This window comes from Pseudophryne corroboree, chromosome 3, assembly GCF_028390025.1.
Source record: "Pseudophryne corroboree isolate aPseCor3 chromosome 3, aPseCor3.hap2, whole genome shotgun sequence".
NCBI classification, from domain to species: domain Eukaryota; kingdom Metazoa; phylum Chordata; class Amphibia; order Anura; family Myobatrachidae; genus Pseudophryne; species Pseudophryne corroboree.
In genome coordinates, this window is record NC_086446.1 from 521,189,053 (window position 1) to 521,202,244 (window position 13,192).

The 13,192-nt window shown below is 42.3% G+C and overlaps 1 protein-coding gene across 3 annotated transcripts in view; it reads right to left on the bottom strand.

Moving 5' to 3' along the window:
* Positions 1-13,192, bottom strand: part of SLC38A10 (solute carrier family 38 member 10) — a 298,179-nt gene that overhangs the window by 31,134 nt on the left and 253,853 nt on the right. For 2 of the 3 annotated variants that reach the window (XM_063961106.1, XM_063961105.1), the window contains one exon: positions 4,977-8,896. The exons of the other annotated variant lie outside the window; for it this stretch is intronic. In XM_063961106.1, the coding sequence (XP_063817176.1) occupies positions 7,860-8,896 (1,037 nt within the window). In that variant the 3' untranslated portion in view covers positions 4,977-7,859. Of the gene's footprint in view, positions 1-4,976; positions 8,897-13,192 lie in introns of those variants that run through there. 3 annotated transcript variants of the gene reach the window in all.

The following is a 13,192-nucleotide window of genomic DNA, read 5'->3' on the forward strand; positions in this document are numbered from 1 at the left end:
TGAACCCCTCACACGGAGGGGGTCTGCAGAACGAGGGTATAGAAGGGAAGGAGGGGGCAGGGTAATCGGCGCTTCAGTACTCTAGGCGCGGTCCTTCCAGGGTTTGCACCAAGAGCAAGCAGCCATCCACACCGTTCACATAAAACGGCCTGACTCCGGTGAAAAATAGGTCCACAGGGGCGAGCAGGGTAGCAAACTGCTCCTCAGCACTTGGGGAACACACTCCCATAAAGCTTATAGTCCCATGAAATTAGGGAAAGGAGGATTGATGAGGATTACTCAAGCCCCTGTGCAGGCATAGAGTAAAAAGCGGCCATGCTGGATGCCCTGCCCACCGGAAGTCCTGGAATTCTTATTTTGCTTGGTGCGCATCTAACAATCATGACGCTTACAAGTTTAGTACAGCCAAACTTTTGGCTTTCCTGCAACAGGGCCTGGACTTAAGCCTTCGTCTGGCCTCCCTTAAGGTTCATATTTCTGCCTTGTCGGTATGTTTTCAGAGAAAAATTGCGAGACTGTCTGATGTTCATACGTTCACTCAGGGTGTTTTACAGATTCAACCTCCCTATGTCCCGCCCGTGGCTCCTTGGGATTTGTCGGTGGTTCTGGAGGCCTTGCAAGAGTCTCCGTTTGAACCTCTTGAATCTGTAGACCTTAAATGGCTTACTCTTAAGGTCTTGTTTCTGCTGGCTATTGCCTCTGCTAGATGGGTTTCAGACTTTGGTGCCTTAACCTGTTGGTCACCTTTTCTGACTTTTCACCGTGACCGGGCGGTTCTTCGGATGCGCCTTGGTTATCTACCTAAGGTGGTGTCTTCTTTCCACCTTAACCAAGAGATTGTGGTTCCAGCCTCTATCTCTCCTGAATTGTCCTCCAAAGAACGGTCTTTGGATGTAGTATGGGCTCTCCGTATCTATGTGAAGAGGACAGCCTCCGTTAGGTAGTCTGATTCTCTTTTCGTACTTTTTGGTTTTCACAAACGTGGCTGGCCTGCGAATAAGCAGACCTTGGCCAGATGGATTAGAATGGTGATTGCACAAGCTTACGTACAGGCTGGTCTTCCAGCTCCTGCTACCATTGAAGCCCATTCTACTCGGTCGGTTGGGCCTTCTTGGGCGGACCACCGTGGTGCGACCCATGAACAATTGTGCAAGGCGGCCATGTGGTCCTCAGTGAACACGTTCATAAGGTTCTATGCCTTCGATACTTCCACCTCCCAGGATGCCTCCTTTGGACGCTGGGTTCTTGTGCCCGCTACAGTGCGTCCCCTCCCATGAGGAACTGTTTTAGGACATCCCTGATGTTATCCCTGTGGAACCCAGTGTACCCCGCTGCAGAAAAGGAGATTTATGGTAAGAACTTACCTTTGTTAAATCTCTGCGAGGTACACTGGGTTCCACAGGGTGCCCACCCTGACGCACTTAGCTTCTTTGGGTTTGTATGGCATTAGCTGCTATCTTCTCCTGTTGTGAGAATGTGGTGTATGTGGCTACTAACGGTTGTCGTCTTTTTTACCTGCTACTGCATTGGACTGGTTATCAAAACTGAGCTCCTGTGCATGGAGGCGGGGTTATAGAGGAGGCGGCGCTGAGTATCTTGGGAACAGTCAAAGCTTTTAGCCTGTTGGTGCCTTGGATCAAGATCCTACTCTACACGCTGATGTTATCCCTGTGGAACCCAGTGTGCCTCGCAGAGATTTAACAAAGGTAAGTTCTTACCATAAATCTCTTTTTTAGGACACCGACTACCTGACTACTTATTGAGAGAGCGGCATGGTTAAAAATAATGTGCAGGTAAAAGCTCACCAATGACATGATACCAATATATAGCCCAACCCTGATCATACCTTTAAAAGTATTTTAAATTGCGTCAAAACCAGTTTTTTTTTTTTCCTATTAGTCCCTGTCTGACTTGCTGTATTATTGTGGGCAGGTGCGCTCGATGGCCGCAGACGGTACCTTTTCTATACTTCCCAGTTCAAGGTTTCACTCACCAGACTGCCTGTGGATTACTGCGCCGGCTGGAATATCTGAGGTCCAGTACCCTCCCTGGATCAATAGCCTGCAGTGTTTCCCATGCAGTCTGCCTACTACTTTGCATGCCCCTGCTTTGCTGCTTGTACCCTGAATCATGCGAGCGCCGGGCAGTCAGGTGACGTGCGGCTCTCCTCTTTACCTGCGCAACTGCACTGCTGCCGATTGGAGAGCCTGTACTCTTTATTCTGGGGCTTCATTGTGACACCGAACTGGCTGGTGAGCTGATGCCCTCCTGTCCAGTCTGCACTGTGCCTCTGGCTGGAAGTGCTGCTGTTGCCCTGAAGCTGCTGGGATCCATGTTCACAGTAGGAGCCTTCAATGGGTCAGCTGTTTATTGCTGTGGATTCTGCCTCCTCCGCTGTTTTGGACAGGGCCTGTACTACACTAAACCAGCATGGACTAGGCTTGCGCTGATTCAGCTTTCGGTGAGACTGGTAACGGTGATTAAAGATCTGCAGCATAGAAGATGCTCATCCCCTCTAACTAGTGACATTACCCTATTTACTCTGCCACTCTCTTCTGTCTGAGTCTCAGCCCTGATTTGTGTAGATGCCAAGTTTGTTACCTGCCTTGCCAAGTAGTAAGGTTATATTTTATTGTCCCATGCGGATGATCGCTACAACAGTTTTCTGTCTCATCTGGATCCCGCTGTAGACTCTAATGAGCCTCTGCCCTGGGGAAAGTAGTAATGGAGAATCTTGTATTCATAATATCAGCAGTCAATGGGTAAGTTTCATATTCCTACAATTATACATTTGTTTTAGAATGGGTTTACACTGTACTACTTAGTCTAATAATTAATTTTGTGTTTCTTTTTTAAATTGAATTTAACCTTATTGCTTGTTATTGTCTTCCCTTTCGATGGGTGGTATGACATAATGGAGAAATACGCTAAATGTTTCTACCCTACACTAATTAAGAATTCCCTCCATGTTCAGGCCCATTCAAATTTTCCATTCAGCAATTCTTGTTTAATGCTTGAGGACACCTCCTCCCTTCTCTTCCTCTATTCCATAGGTACTACAATTCAGTCCTCAAGACCCCCAAAGAGTTCATGTGTTCCAGGTCTCCAAACAGAATTACAAGATAAATAATTAGCTCCACCTGTAGATCTTTTTAAATGTATCAATGAGTAATGAAAACACCTGTACACCTGCTAGGTGGCCTGAAAACCATGAACGAGAACTGTTTTGGATAGAGTTTGAGAACAAATGCTCTTTCTTCCCTTACCATAAAAAGTAATCCCTAAGCATCCCTGTTTTACCTTTGCCAGTATCTGTAGTTTGTAAGGTACCTAACTGCATTGCCTTTATCACCTGCTCAGTGAGCTGTATTGCATATTGCCTACATTGATTGCATCCGTCATTAGTGCAGGAGTGAAGTTTTTGTTGTTTTGATTTTCTTCTACCACTGTACCAATTTATGAATAACAAAACACAAAATATACGTGAAAGTAGATTAAGACCTGCACATCACACCTATATGTGCTTATTGAACATCTTATTCCAAAACCACAAGCATTATTTTCAAGTTGCATTAAGATTTCCTTTCAATTGAACTAAAGGACTCTCAGGCCAAAACATGAAAAACAGTCTTGGTCATAATGATCTCTCCTCCACCAAATGTAGTTGGCAGTACACATTTCTGTAGAAAGTGTTGTCATTCACTAACCAAGAGCTGTCCATCAGACTAACTGATGGTGACGCGGTATTTATCACTCCAGGGAATGCATTTCTGCTGTTAGAGTTCAATGGCATTTGGCATTGTACAGGATGATCTAAGGCAGGTTCTCAAACAGTCTTCAAGGCACCCCAATGTTCCAGGTATTTAGTTTATCCATGGTTGGCCACAGGAGACTTAGTTAAATCAAATTTACTTGAAGTGCTAATTATCTGTGATGGGCCATGGATATACCTACAACTTGGACCGTTGGGGTGGCTTGAGGACTGCGTTTGAGAATCTATGATCTAAGGCTTATTTTGAATCCCAATCCATGAAGCTCTGACCAGCAGTTCTTATGCTGGCATTGTTTCCAGTGGCAGTTTCCATAGTGTTATGAGTGAGAACAGGCGCTTGTTATGCACTACCAGCACACTGTGGTCCTGTCCTGTTAGCTTGTATGGCCTACCACTTCACAGCTGAGCTGTAGTTGCTACATGACATTTCCACGTCACAATAACAGCACTTACAATTGGCCAGGGAAGCAATTTAACGATCAAATGTATCGGACAGGTACTGTAGCATTCTATGACACTGCAATGAGCGTCTCAGTATAATCCAGAGGTACCCAAACACTGTCCTTAAGGCACCCTAACAATACAGGTTTTAAGGAGATCAATGGCTGAGCACATATGGTTAAAACAATTTGATTGAGGTACTAATTAAGTCACCTGTGCCCAAAGTTGGTTATTCTTAAAACATTGACTGTTGGGGTGCCTTGAAGACCGTGTTTGGGAACCTCTGGTATAAATCGAGTCTACTGCTACGGGTTGACTGTGCAAATTGCAAGAGTGTATACTTTATTTGATGCACCAGCTAGCAACAAGTATAGATGAAATAGCAATACAAACGACTGAAGGGGTTATGCATGACATTTTGGCCATTTATCGTAGCATTCAGAAGTCATACTATGAAAATTGAAAAAAAACAAACCTTTTTAAAGTTAGAACATAAACAAAAGTAGTACAAAGCAATTGTCTGAATTAAATATAAATTGATGGCACATTCTGTTAAATTACTGGCTTTGTCTTCTACTTTTGTAAGATATACTAGGCATCATTTTTTATTAGAGGCTATAATCACTTGCGTAAATAGCACTGTTTAATAATACTGTGAATTCGTCAGATTAGCATGTTCTCACAATTCACCAAATAGCTAAACAAAATATTAGAAAATTATGCTTTTCTTGTCACATAGTAAAAACCAATGAGATTAGAGACATTTGGCAGTTGCAAATTGTTTATGTAAAGACAAGGCAGTCAAACAAGCCAGAACATCCACAATTGACACCTAGTTACAAGATATTCTGTGTCTGGGGAGGGGGAGCCAGTAAAAACCTTCTTTATTAACCTTTTCAGTATTTTCAGGACGAATATCAAGATGTCATAGCCAAAAGGATCAGGATGCCAGATGCATATGGTATGTTTGTCCATAGAGTGGGAATAGATCCTGTGGCGAGCACAGCAAGCCCACGGTGGGACTCTTATCGCTCCCCCCGCTGCTGACATTCTGGCGGGCTGGATGCCGCTGTCGGGATTTTGAAAGCCAGCATCCCGCCCACCGGTAATCCATACTGAACCCCTGTGCATAGGCTGTAGGAAAACTTCTGCCCACTAGGACTTATTCTCCAATATGTTCCCATTAGCAAACATAGTTCCCTTTGGATTTAAAAAATAAATACATTTAAAACATAAAATTAACTGGCTCGGATTTTTGAATCCAATGATGCAAGCATTCCAATGGAATTTTATATACTAAGGTAGCAAAGTTACAACTACAGGGGTGCTAATAGTCCTCATCATTCCTGTATGAACTATGCAGTCATTAAGTTTGATTTTGCCCACCCATAGAGCCTTCGAGACACGCAGACCAGCATGGCTCTAATCCCTTAATGACTTAGCTTCTTAATAGTTGGATTTCTTCTTCAGAAAGAGCTTGATGAAAGATCTAGTGTAAGCAGAACTGAATGGCACCTGTTAGCTCAGGATGCAAGTACTCATACTTTGATAATACAGAAATACACCACAGGGCATTTAAACAACGATTGACAAAGATAATATCTTTCACTTTGCTGCATTAAAAGTTTAGTTATCATCCATGGATGGGCCAGTCGCTGCCTCCCACAGCATTCTTTTCGAAGCATCTCGCCATGATGTATTTTTCTCAAACTATTCCTGCAATTACCCAAGGGAGCTTGGGAAAGAGCACAGCCAAGTATGAAGCTGAAAATGGTTGTTGAACTGAGCAATTAACCTAAGTAGTGCACAATAATACTTACTCTAGGGAGATAAATGCAGGGCTTTTTGGAGTTTATAAATGTCAAACTGTTAATTTGTGGGCTCTTAAGTGGAAATTTTCTGCTAATCAGGAAACTTAACGGAAATGGGTTTGTTTGTTTTTTGAGGCAGTGAAAAAAAAAATTTCAGTTACTTACACAAAAGCAAATTCCATCCTCCATAAGAAGTGCAATATGATGGAATCACAAATCCAAAATCCCTGAGAATATCTATCAAAGCCATTTAAGTGTGTTCCATGTACATCTGTTACAAAATCCTCAACAAACGGTCACTGTGGGAGATGTGATTTGGAGGATCTTACTTTGTTTGTAAACACACCGAATTCCTGTGGTATTACAAGTCTGTATTATGTTGGTGAATCTTGCATACAGCAGACCAGGCAGTAAAAACTTCTAGGAGTATTGCAATTTGTAAGACCGTATTTTCAGCATAATCCATATCAACAATGGGAAACTTGCGTGGACCAACAGTGTAAGAAGATGTGGACAGGATGTGTGTCCATTCCCACAGTGGCGTACCTAACACTGCAACGCACAAGGATGCCAAACTTGTTCACCTCTGCTCCCCTCCATTCTCACTACCACACTATGCAGAGCAACCATGAATGGGAAATACCTCCACAACTGCCTGGCCAAGCAGGTTGGCAGGAGAGTATTCAAATCAGGACAGTTGAGAGTTATTCTGTAATGTGATTGGCTAGAGGACCACGCAACAAAAAATGCAAGATGTCTTATATAAAAGTGCTACAAATAACATTCACAAGTATGCAGTTAAATGTTACGATATTTGAGATTTCACATTTACTGTGTACTGGGGAAGCTAAAATTTAATGTGCTCAGGAAAACATCTCCCCTCCTGAGCACTTCTTTATCTCAAAAACCTTCAGTTATTAAATTGTCTTAAGCTGCATATTTGCCACAAACATTATTCAATACCTCAAATAAGTGAAAATCTATAGCATTTTGGAGGGACAGAAATTTTAGGACACCTCATAGAGCAATCTGTATTTGACATTTGTGTAAAGCATTTGGGCTTTGTAATATGTTATAAATCTACTGTAACTAGAATTACAATCCTTTTTTGTCACATTGCAACTTCGCTCTTAGGGGTCAGTAGATGTCTGGTGGCCATACTGTATGTATTGTATGATATTAGAAGGATTAAGATTAGGAAAAAAGGCACAAGGTTTGGAAGTATTACCTTCCTCATAAGTGAAAAATGCATTTGAACCTTTAATAAATGCATCTCATAAAATGTGAGTTGTTATTTGGTATTAGGAGGTGACCAAGTTCACTCCTAACAGTTACAGCACTGCATGCAATACTGTGTGGTCAAGTGGAGTTAAGTGTAAGAACAGACAGTGACATCACTGTAATGGACAGAATGAAGAATTTATTTGTGTTATCTTCCATCATAGCGACAGTCTGCTCATTACAGAAATGACAGATTGTGGCTGATGAACCTTTCCCTACATTTGTATAAGTGAAGTAACAGCTACTGCTATTAGTACCTGAGAGACATTTGGTCATACACAGTATGTAATGTTTGGTACAGGGCAATCACAAAGATCCATTTATTTCACTAGGTGTCCCATGGGCTAAATAAAGATCACAATGGCTCCTTTTCCTCACAGGAGTGAAGACTGTCAAATTTTATAGTATCTTAAATATTTGCTCAGTCAAGTGGGCAAAAAGCACAGCTGCCCCACGACATATGTCTTAAAACAGTTTCCCTATCTTTCTCTGGCTGGAAGACGAGCACAATGAGGACACCATGTGCAGCCTCTTTCCAGAGCCATTGTATTCCCTCATCTCTTCTTTGCCTCAGATACCTGCTTGATTTGTCGGCTGAAAACATGTAGCCCTGCCTCAGCAACCACTTTACGATGTGTCTCTAGAGCTGTATGGAGGTCATTACCTCTTGGGTTGAGGGCATAATTGTAGCCAATTATATGAGCTCCATTGTCCTGAATGTGTTCCTCACTGCCAAGATCTCTTTTCTTTCTTCTCAGATCCAAATCATTTTGCAGCTTCAGGTCTTTGTTGGGTTTGCCTTGCTCATTACCTGGCACAGCGCCATCTATTGCTTCCACTTTTTCTTCCTCCATTGCAGGCTTAGCAGCTTCTACTGGTATCGCCACTTCCACTCCATCCGCTTGTGCTTTCGGCATGCTGAGGATTTTACCTTGATCCTGCAGGTCTTGAGCCACCATTTGAACTTTTACTTCTTTAACACCTTGCTCCTCTTGCAGCTGTATCTTCTCAAATGGTGCTGCTTTCTGTTCTGAGCCTTCTACTTCCAGCTTTACCACATTAGCTTTATGTAAAGCTGGGTGCTCCTTCATCCGTTCAATCTTTTCCAGAGACAAGACATCATTTTCCCTTACTTTATGTACATTTGTCTGTTTAACATTCTCTTCATTTTTCAGGAGATCTTTTTCATGTTTCTTTAATGTTTCCTGCTCTGGCTGCACCGGTTTCTGTACATTGAATTCCTGCATTTGCTGCTTTTTCATGCCAACTGTCTGCTGCACAACAACTGCTGCTACATTCTGCTGTGGCTCAACTTTCTGCGCTACAGGATTATCATCAATCTTTTTGACTTCAGGCACTTGAACTTTTGCCCCATCATCCAGACCTTTGTCTTTCTCCAATTCAGTATTTACATGTACTGCCTTTTTTGGAGATACAGGCAGGACTTCTCTATCTTCCTCCTTTCTCTGCTGTTCCTTCTGCATAGCCTGTGCAGGCTCTTGGTTAATACCTAGCTCTTTTTCTGCTACTCCTCCCTTAAAGTCTTCCTTACTTCTGGAATGGTCCTGAACATGGTCTTCTGGCTTGTCACCTGCACCAGTAAAATAACAATATTTTAGTGTGCTCCACAAAGTTTATATACAGTACAATTAAATATGTAATCCCTCCCAAAAGGGTTCCCCACCTTTACTTGATATAGGGTGGCAAAACCAGTTAATACTTTACAAATTGTTAATGTATAAGTTCCCTTACAACTCATTATGTTTTTGTGTTTGTCTCTATTTGAGCTAAATCATGAGTGACACGTGATTTCAGTTAGGTTTTGAAGGTTTTCTACGAGTACTAAGAAATAAATAATCTTGAACTTCTGGTGTTGCAGGCTGACAGTGGGAGAGGTATCCACAAGCCAGCCCATATCTGTTTATAAGGAAAGACATCTACAAGTGTCACATTAATAATATTTTTATTTATATAGCGCTCTTTCTACAACAGCACTCAATTAATGTTAGAACATCTCCATGTACAGGAATTAAATAATCTACAGTGTAGAAAAAAATAAAAATAAAACACATTTCTATAATTTAAGATCAATGGTTATTGGTCTTTTTGATGAAGGTGTCTCTACTAAGATTTTAAAGTTCCACTCTGTTACCAGTAGCTATGAGAATGCAAGGAATCAAGGATACTGTAGGTAACTCTTGGCATGGAATGTATAACAATCACAATATAGTGGCGGGATCCCAACGAGGCTGCAGGAGCTGTATGGTTAGGGTGTGGGTGCATTACGGTTAGGGTTAGGCTGTGGCAAATGTGGGTTAGGGTTGGCCTTAGAATACCAAAAATTGCGTAACTTTCACTGTTAGGATGCCATACCTAACCCATTGACACTAGTGTCACAAAGTGGCATTTAAGAATGTTTTCAGTGACAATTGAGTTCTAACAATGCTGGGAGTTGCTGTACCTTAATTCTTTTATTAAAAATGTAAGGTTTTAAAAATTATATTTGGGACTTCAATGAAGCTAAAGCTACCATTATAAATAAAAGCACACAATGACGGCACCAAATAGGAGGTCCCATTTTATCTGGAACCAGATGGTCAAATGGCAACCTCAGCTTCCAATGCTGTGACTATGAATCATTTAGTTGCCTATCCTGGGCAAGTGATCACTGCTACAAAGGGTCAAATAGGAACGTAGCTGTGACAGCGTTACAATGACATCCTCCAAGCCATTTCTCTCCAGTGTAGCTGTGTTAACAAATCACTGATAATATAGCTAGCTGGTATATCACCTAAGAGCATGGTTAAACATTATGATCTATTCCTGAAGAGGTACTTGGTGCAAGAAGTAAGTCATGATTCCCGAAAATATATATATAAAAAAATAAAATAAAATAGTTACTATCTAAAATAACTGATAATGGCACTGGATATCCTAAACTCAGATATTCATTGCACCACACAACTGTTCACTCAGCCTCAACCCACTCTCCACTTTGGCTGGAGAGGTGGCCGTGATCCACCGCAATGCCCTGGTATTGTCTCCAGGAGACAAATGCACGCAGACAACCCTGGTGTGACGGAGAGCACACAACATACATCAGCAAACAAGCTGTTCCAGGAATCTGTCTTATCGGTAAGACCAGCTACCAGTAGGGGGCGCCGCAACGGACATTGACTTTTGAACTCTGCTACCCTCCAGTCCACATCAATGGCAACTATACAGTGGAGAAAATCCACCCATCCAGTAAGAGGGGTGTAGCACAAAATACCACACCAAGTAATGGTGCTTTCCCAATGCCTAGACTGGTCCTCTACCATGCATAGTGGGCCTATACCAGTATCCTAATGTTATAGATGCTTCCTGAAGAATCCACTAGATTTAGAGGAAGAGCATTATCTGTCTCACTGTCAATACAATACATCTAACAACATATTCAACTGTGCGCACGTTTCTAAAAACCCCCCACTGTGGCATGGGGTTTTACTATTCAAATGAAAGAGCGAAAAGAGCCACTTGGTCTTTTTTCTCACAACCCCCAGAACAAGTATGATTTTTCCTAAAATTGTTATTTCTAGAAAAAAATTATGGGGATCTGCTCTGGCACCCCTGCAGAACCCCCACTCTAATGATGAATTAACCAATTGGAAGTTTTCAATTAGCTTAAGTAGTCCTTAATTACTCACTTTCCAAAGCAGTGTCTTCTTACTCCAGCCAGTTGGGATCCGGTCTTTTGCAGTAGCGTGTGTGTGGTAAGCATGTGTGAGTGTGTGGAAGCAGCAGCAGGGAGAACGGCATCTCCAGCAACCATATCTAACAGCAGCCACCTCCTCAGTGGAAACATGAGGGAGGGATAAGCACCGGGAGCCGTGGAGACCACCGGACTGGTAAGTATCAGACTTATTTTCTCTCGCACTGCAGGGTTTTCTAAGCAGAAAATTTGTAGTACATTTTCTTTAATTGGATACCTCGAGTATCGGAACGTATATACCCTCAGTAATCAAATATTGGGCGTAAGGTCTGCAAGGTTTTTCTGTGGGCAAAACCTTGCGCCCAATTGGATACCCATACTACTGTGGCCATAAAAAAAATTGTACCCCACCTACACATTTTACTTTAGTTACAACACTTCTATACACACACACATTTAGGTGCAATGCTGAAGCATCACGCACAGTATTGTAGAGACACCTCTAGTGTCAGCAGCTTCTGACTCACCAGTGTGCCACCTCATACTGAAATAATTGGTATGCAAGGAGTGTTATCGCAAGGTGTATTATTTAATAAAGATTGGTTGATTTTCTGTGGCTTTAAGGGCTGAATTTAAAAGAGCAATAGTAATACATGCAAAATTAGACTTATTTTGCGTATATTACTTTAGCCCTTTAAAAAAACAGCCCTCAAAGCTGCAGAGACTTGAAAGTTTTAGACAAAAAAAAATAAAAATCCATCACACAGATGTTTGTACACCCACTCTTTCACCTATCCCCCCTGTCAGGATTTGTGTGAATAAAACAGGCCAAGGATTGCGTTTATGGCCACATACCAATGATCTTAAGCTAGACTGGACCTGAACCACCAGCATCATGCCATGGGACTATGGACTGCAGAAGGATATTCCTATATTTCTCTATCATCCACTAGGGGACACTGGAGTTAGACAGCTGGGTGTAAAGAATGCAGACGGGAAGTAGCACAATGTAAAAAAAATAAAAAATAAAATCCAACAACAACACTATGCACAGCTGGCTCCTCCCCCTTCACGCCCCCCATCCCTCCAGTTTGAAAAATTATGCTGGGAAGTAGAAGCACAAAACAGGAGCTCTTGCTCCATAAGAGTTTTTTCTAAACAGATTCAGTGGCCCAAACTACAGCATTCCTCTGTGGAGAGAGGAGAACCTTCCAGAAGGATAACCATCTCTGCAGCAATCCACCAATCAGTGGCCAGACGGAAGCCACTCCTTAGTAAAAAGCACATGGCAGCCCGCCTGGAGTATGCCAAAATGCACCTGAAGGACTCTCAGACCACGAGAAACAAAATTCTCTGGCCTGATGACACAAAGATTGCACTCTTTAGCGTAAATGCCAGGCGTCATGTTTGGAGCAAACCAGGCACTGCTTCATCACCAGGCCAATTCCATCCCTACAGTGAAACATGTTGGAGGCAGCAGCATCATGCTGTGGGGACGTTTTTCAGTGGAACTGGGAGACTAGTCAGGATAGAGGGAAATATGAATGCAGCAATGTACAGAGACATCCTGGATGAAAGGCTGCTCCAGAGCGCTCTTGACCTCAGACTGGGGTGACGGTTCATCTTTCAGCAGGGCAACGACCCTAAGCACACAACCAAGATATCAAAGGAGTGACTTCAGGACAACTCTGTGAATGTCCTTGAGTGGCCCAGCCAGAGGCCAGACTTTAATCTGATTGAACATCTCTGGAGAGATCTGAAAATGGCTGTGCACCAACGCTTCCCATCCAACCTGATGGACCTTGAGAGATGCTGCAAAGAGGAATGCGTGAAACTGGCCAAAGATAGGTGTGCCAAACATGTGGCATCATATTCAAAAAGACATAAGTCTGTAATTGCTGCAAAAGGTGCATCAACAAAATATTGAGCACAGGCTGTGGATACTTATGTACATGTGATTTTTTTTTTTTTTAATGAATTTGCAAATATCGCAAAAAAACTTTTTTTCCACGTTGTCATTATGGTGTATTGTGTGTAGAATTTTGAGGGGAAAAATTAATTTATTCCGTTTTGGAATAAGGCTGTAACAACAAAATGTGGAAAAAGTGAAGCGCTGTGAATACTTTTCGGATGCACTGTATGCCACGAAAACAGAGGGCTGTTAGACATGGCTGTTAGACATGCTAGCTCTGGCTA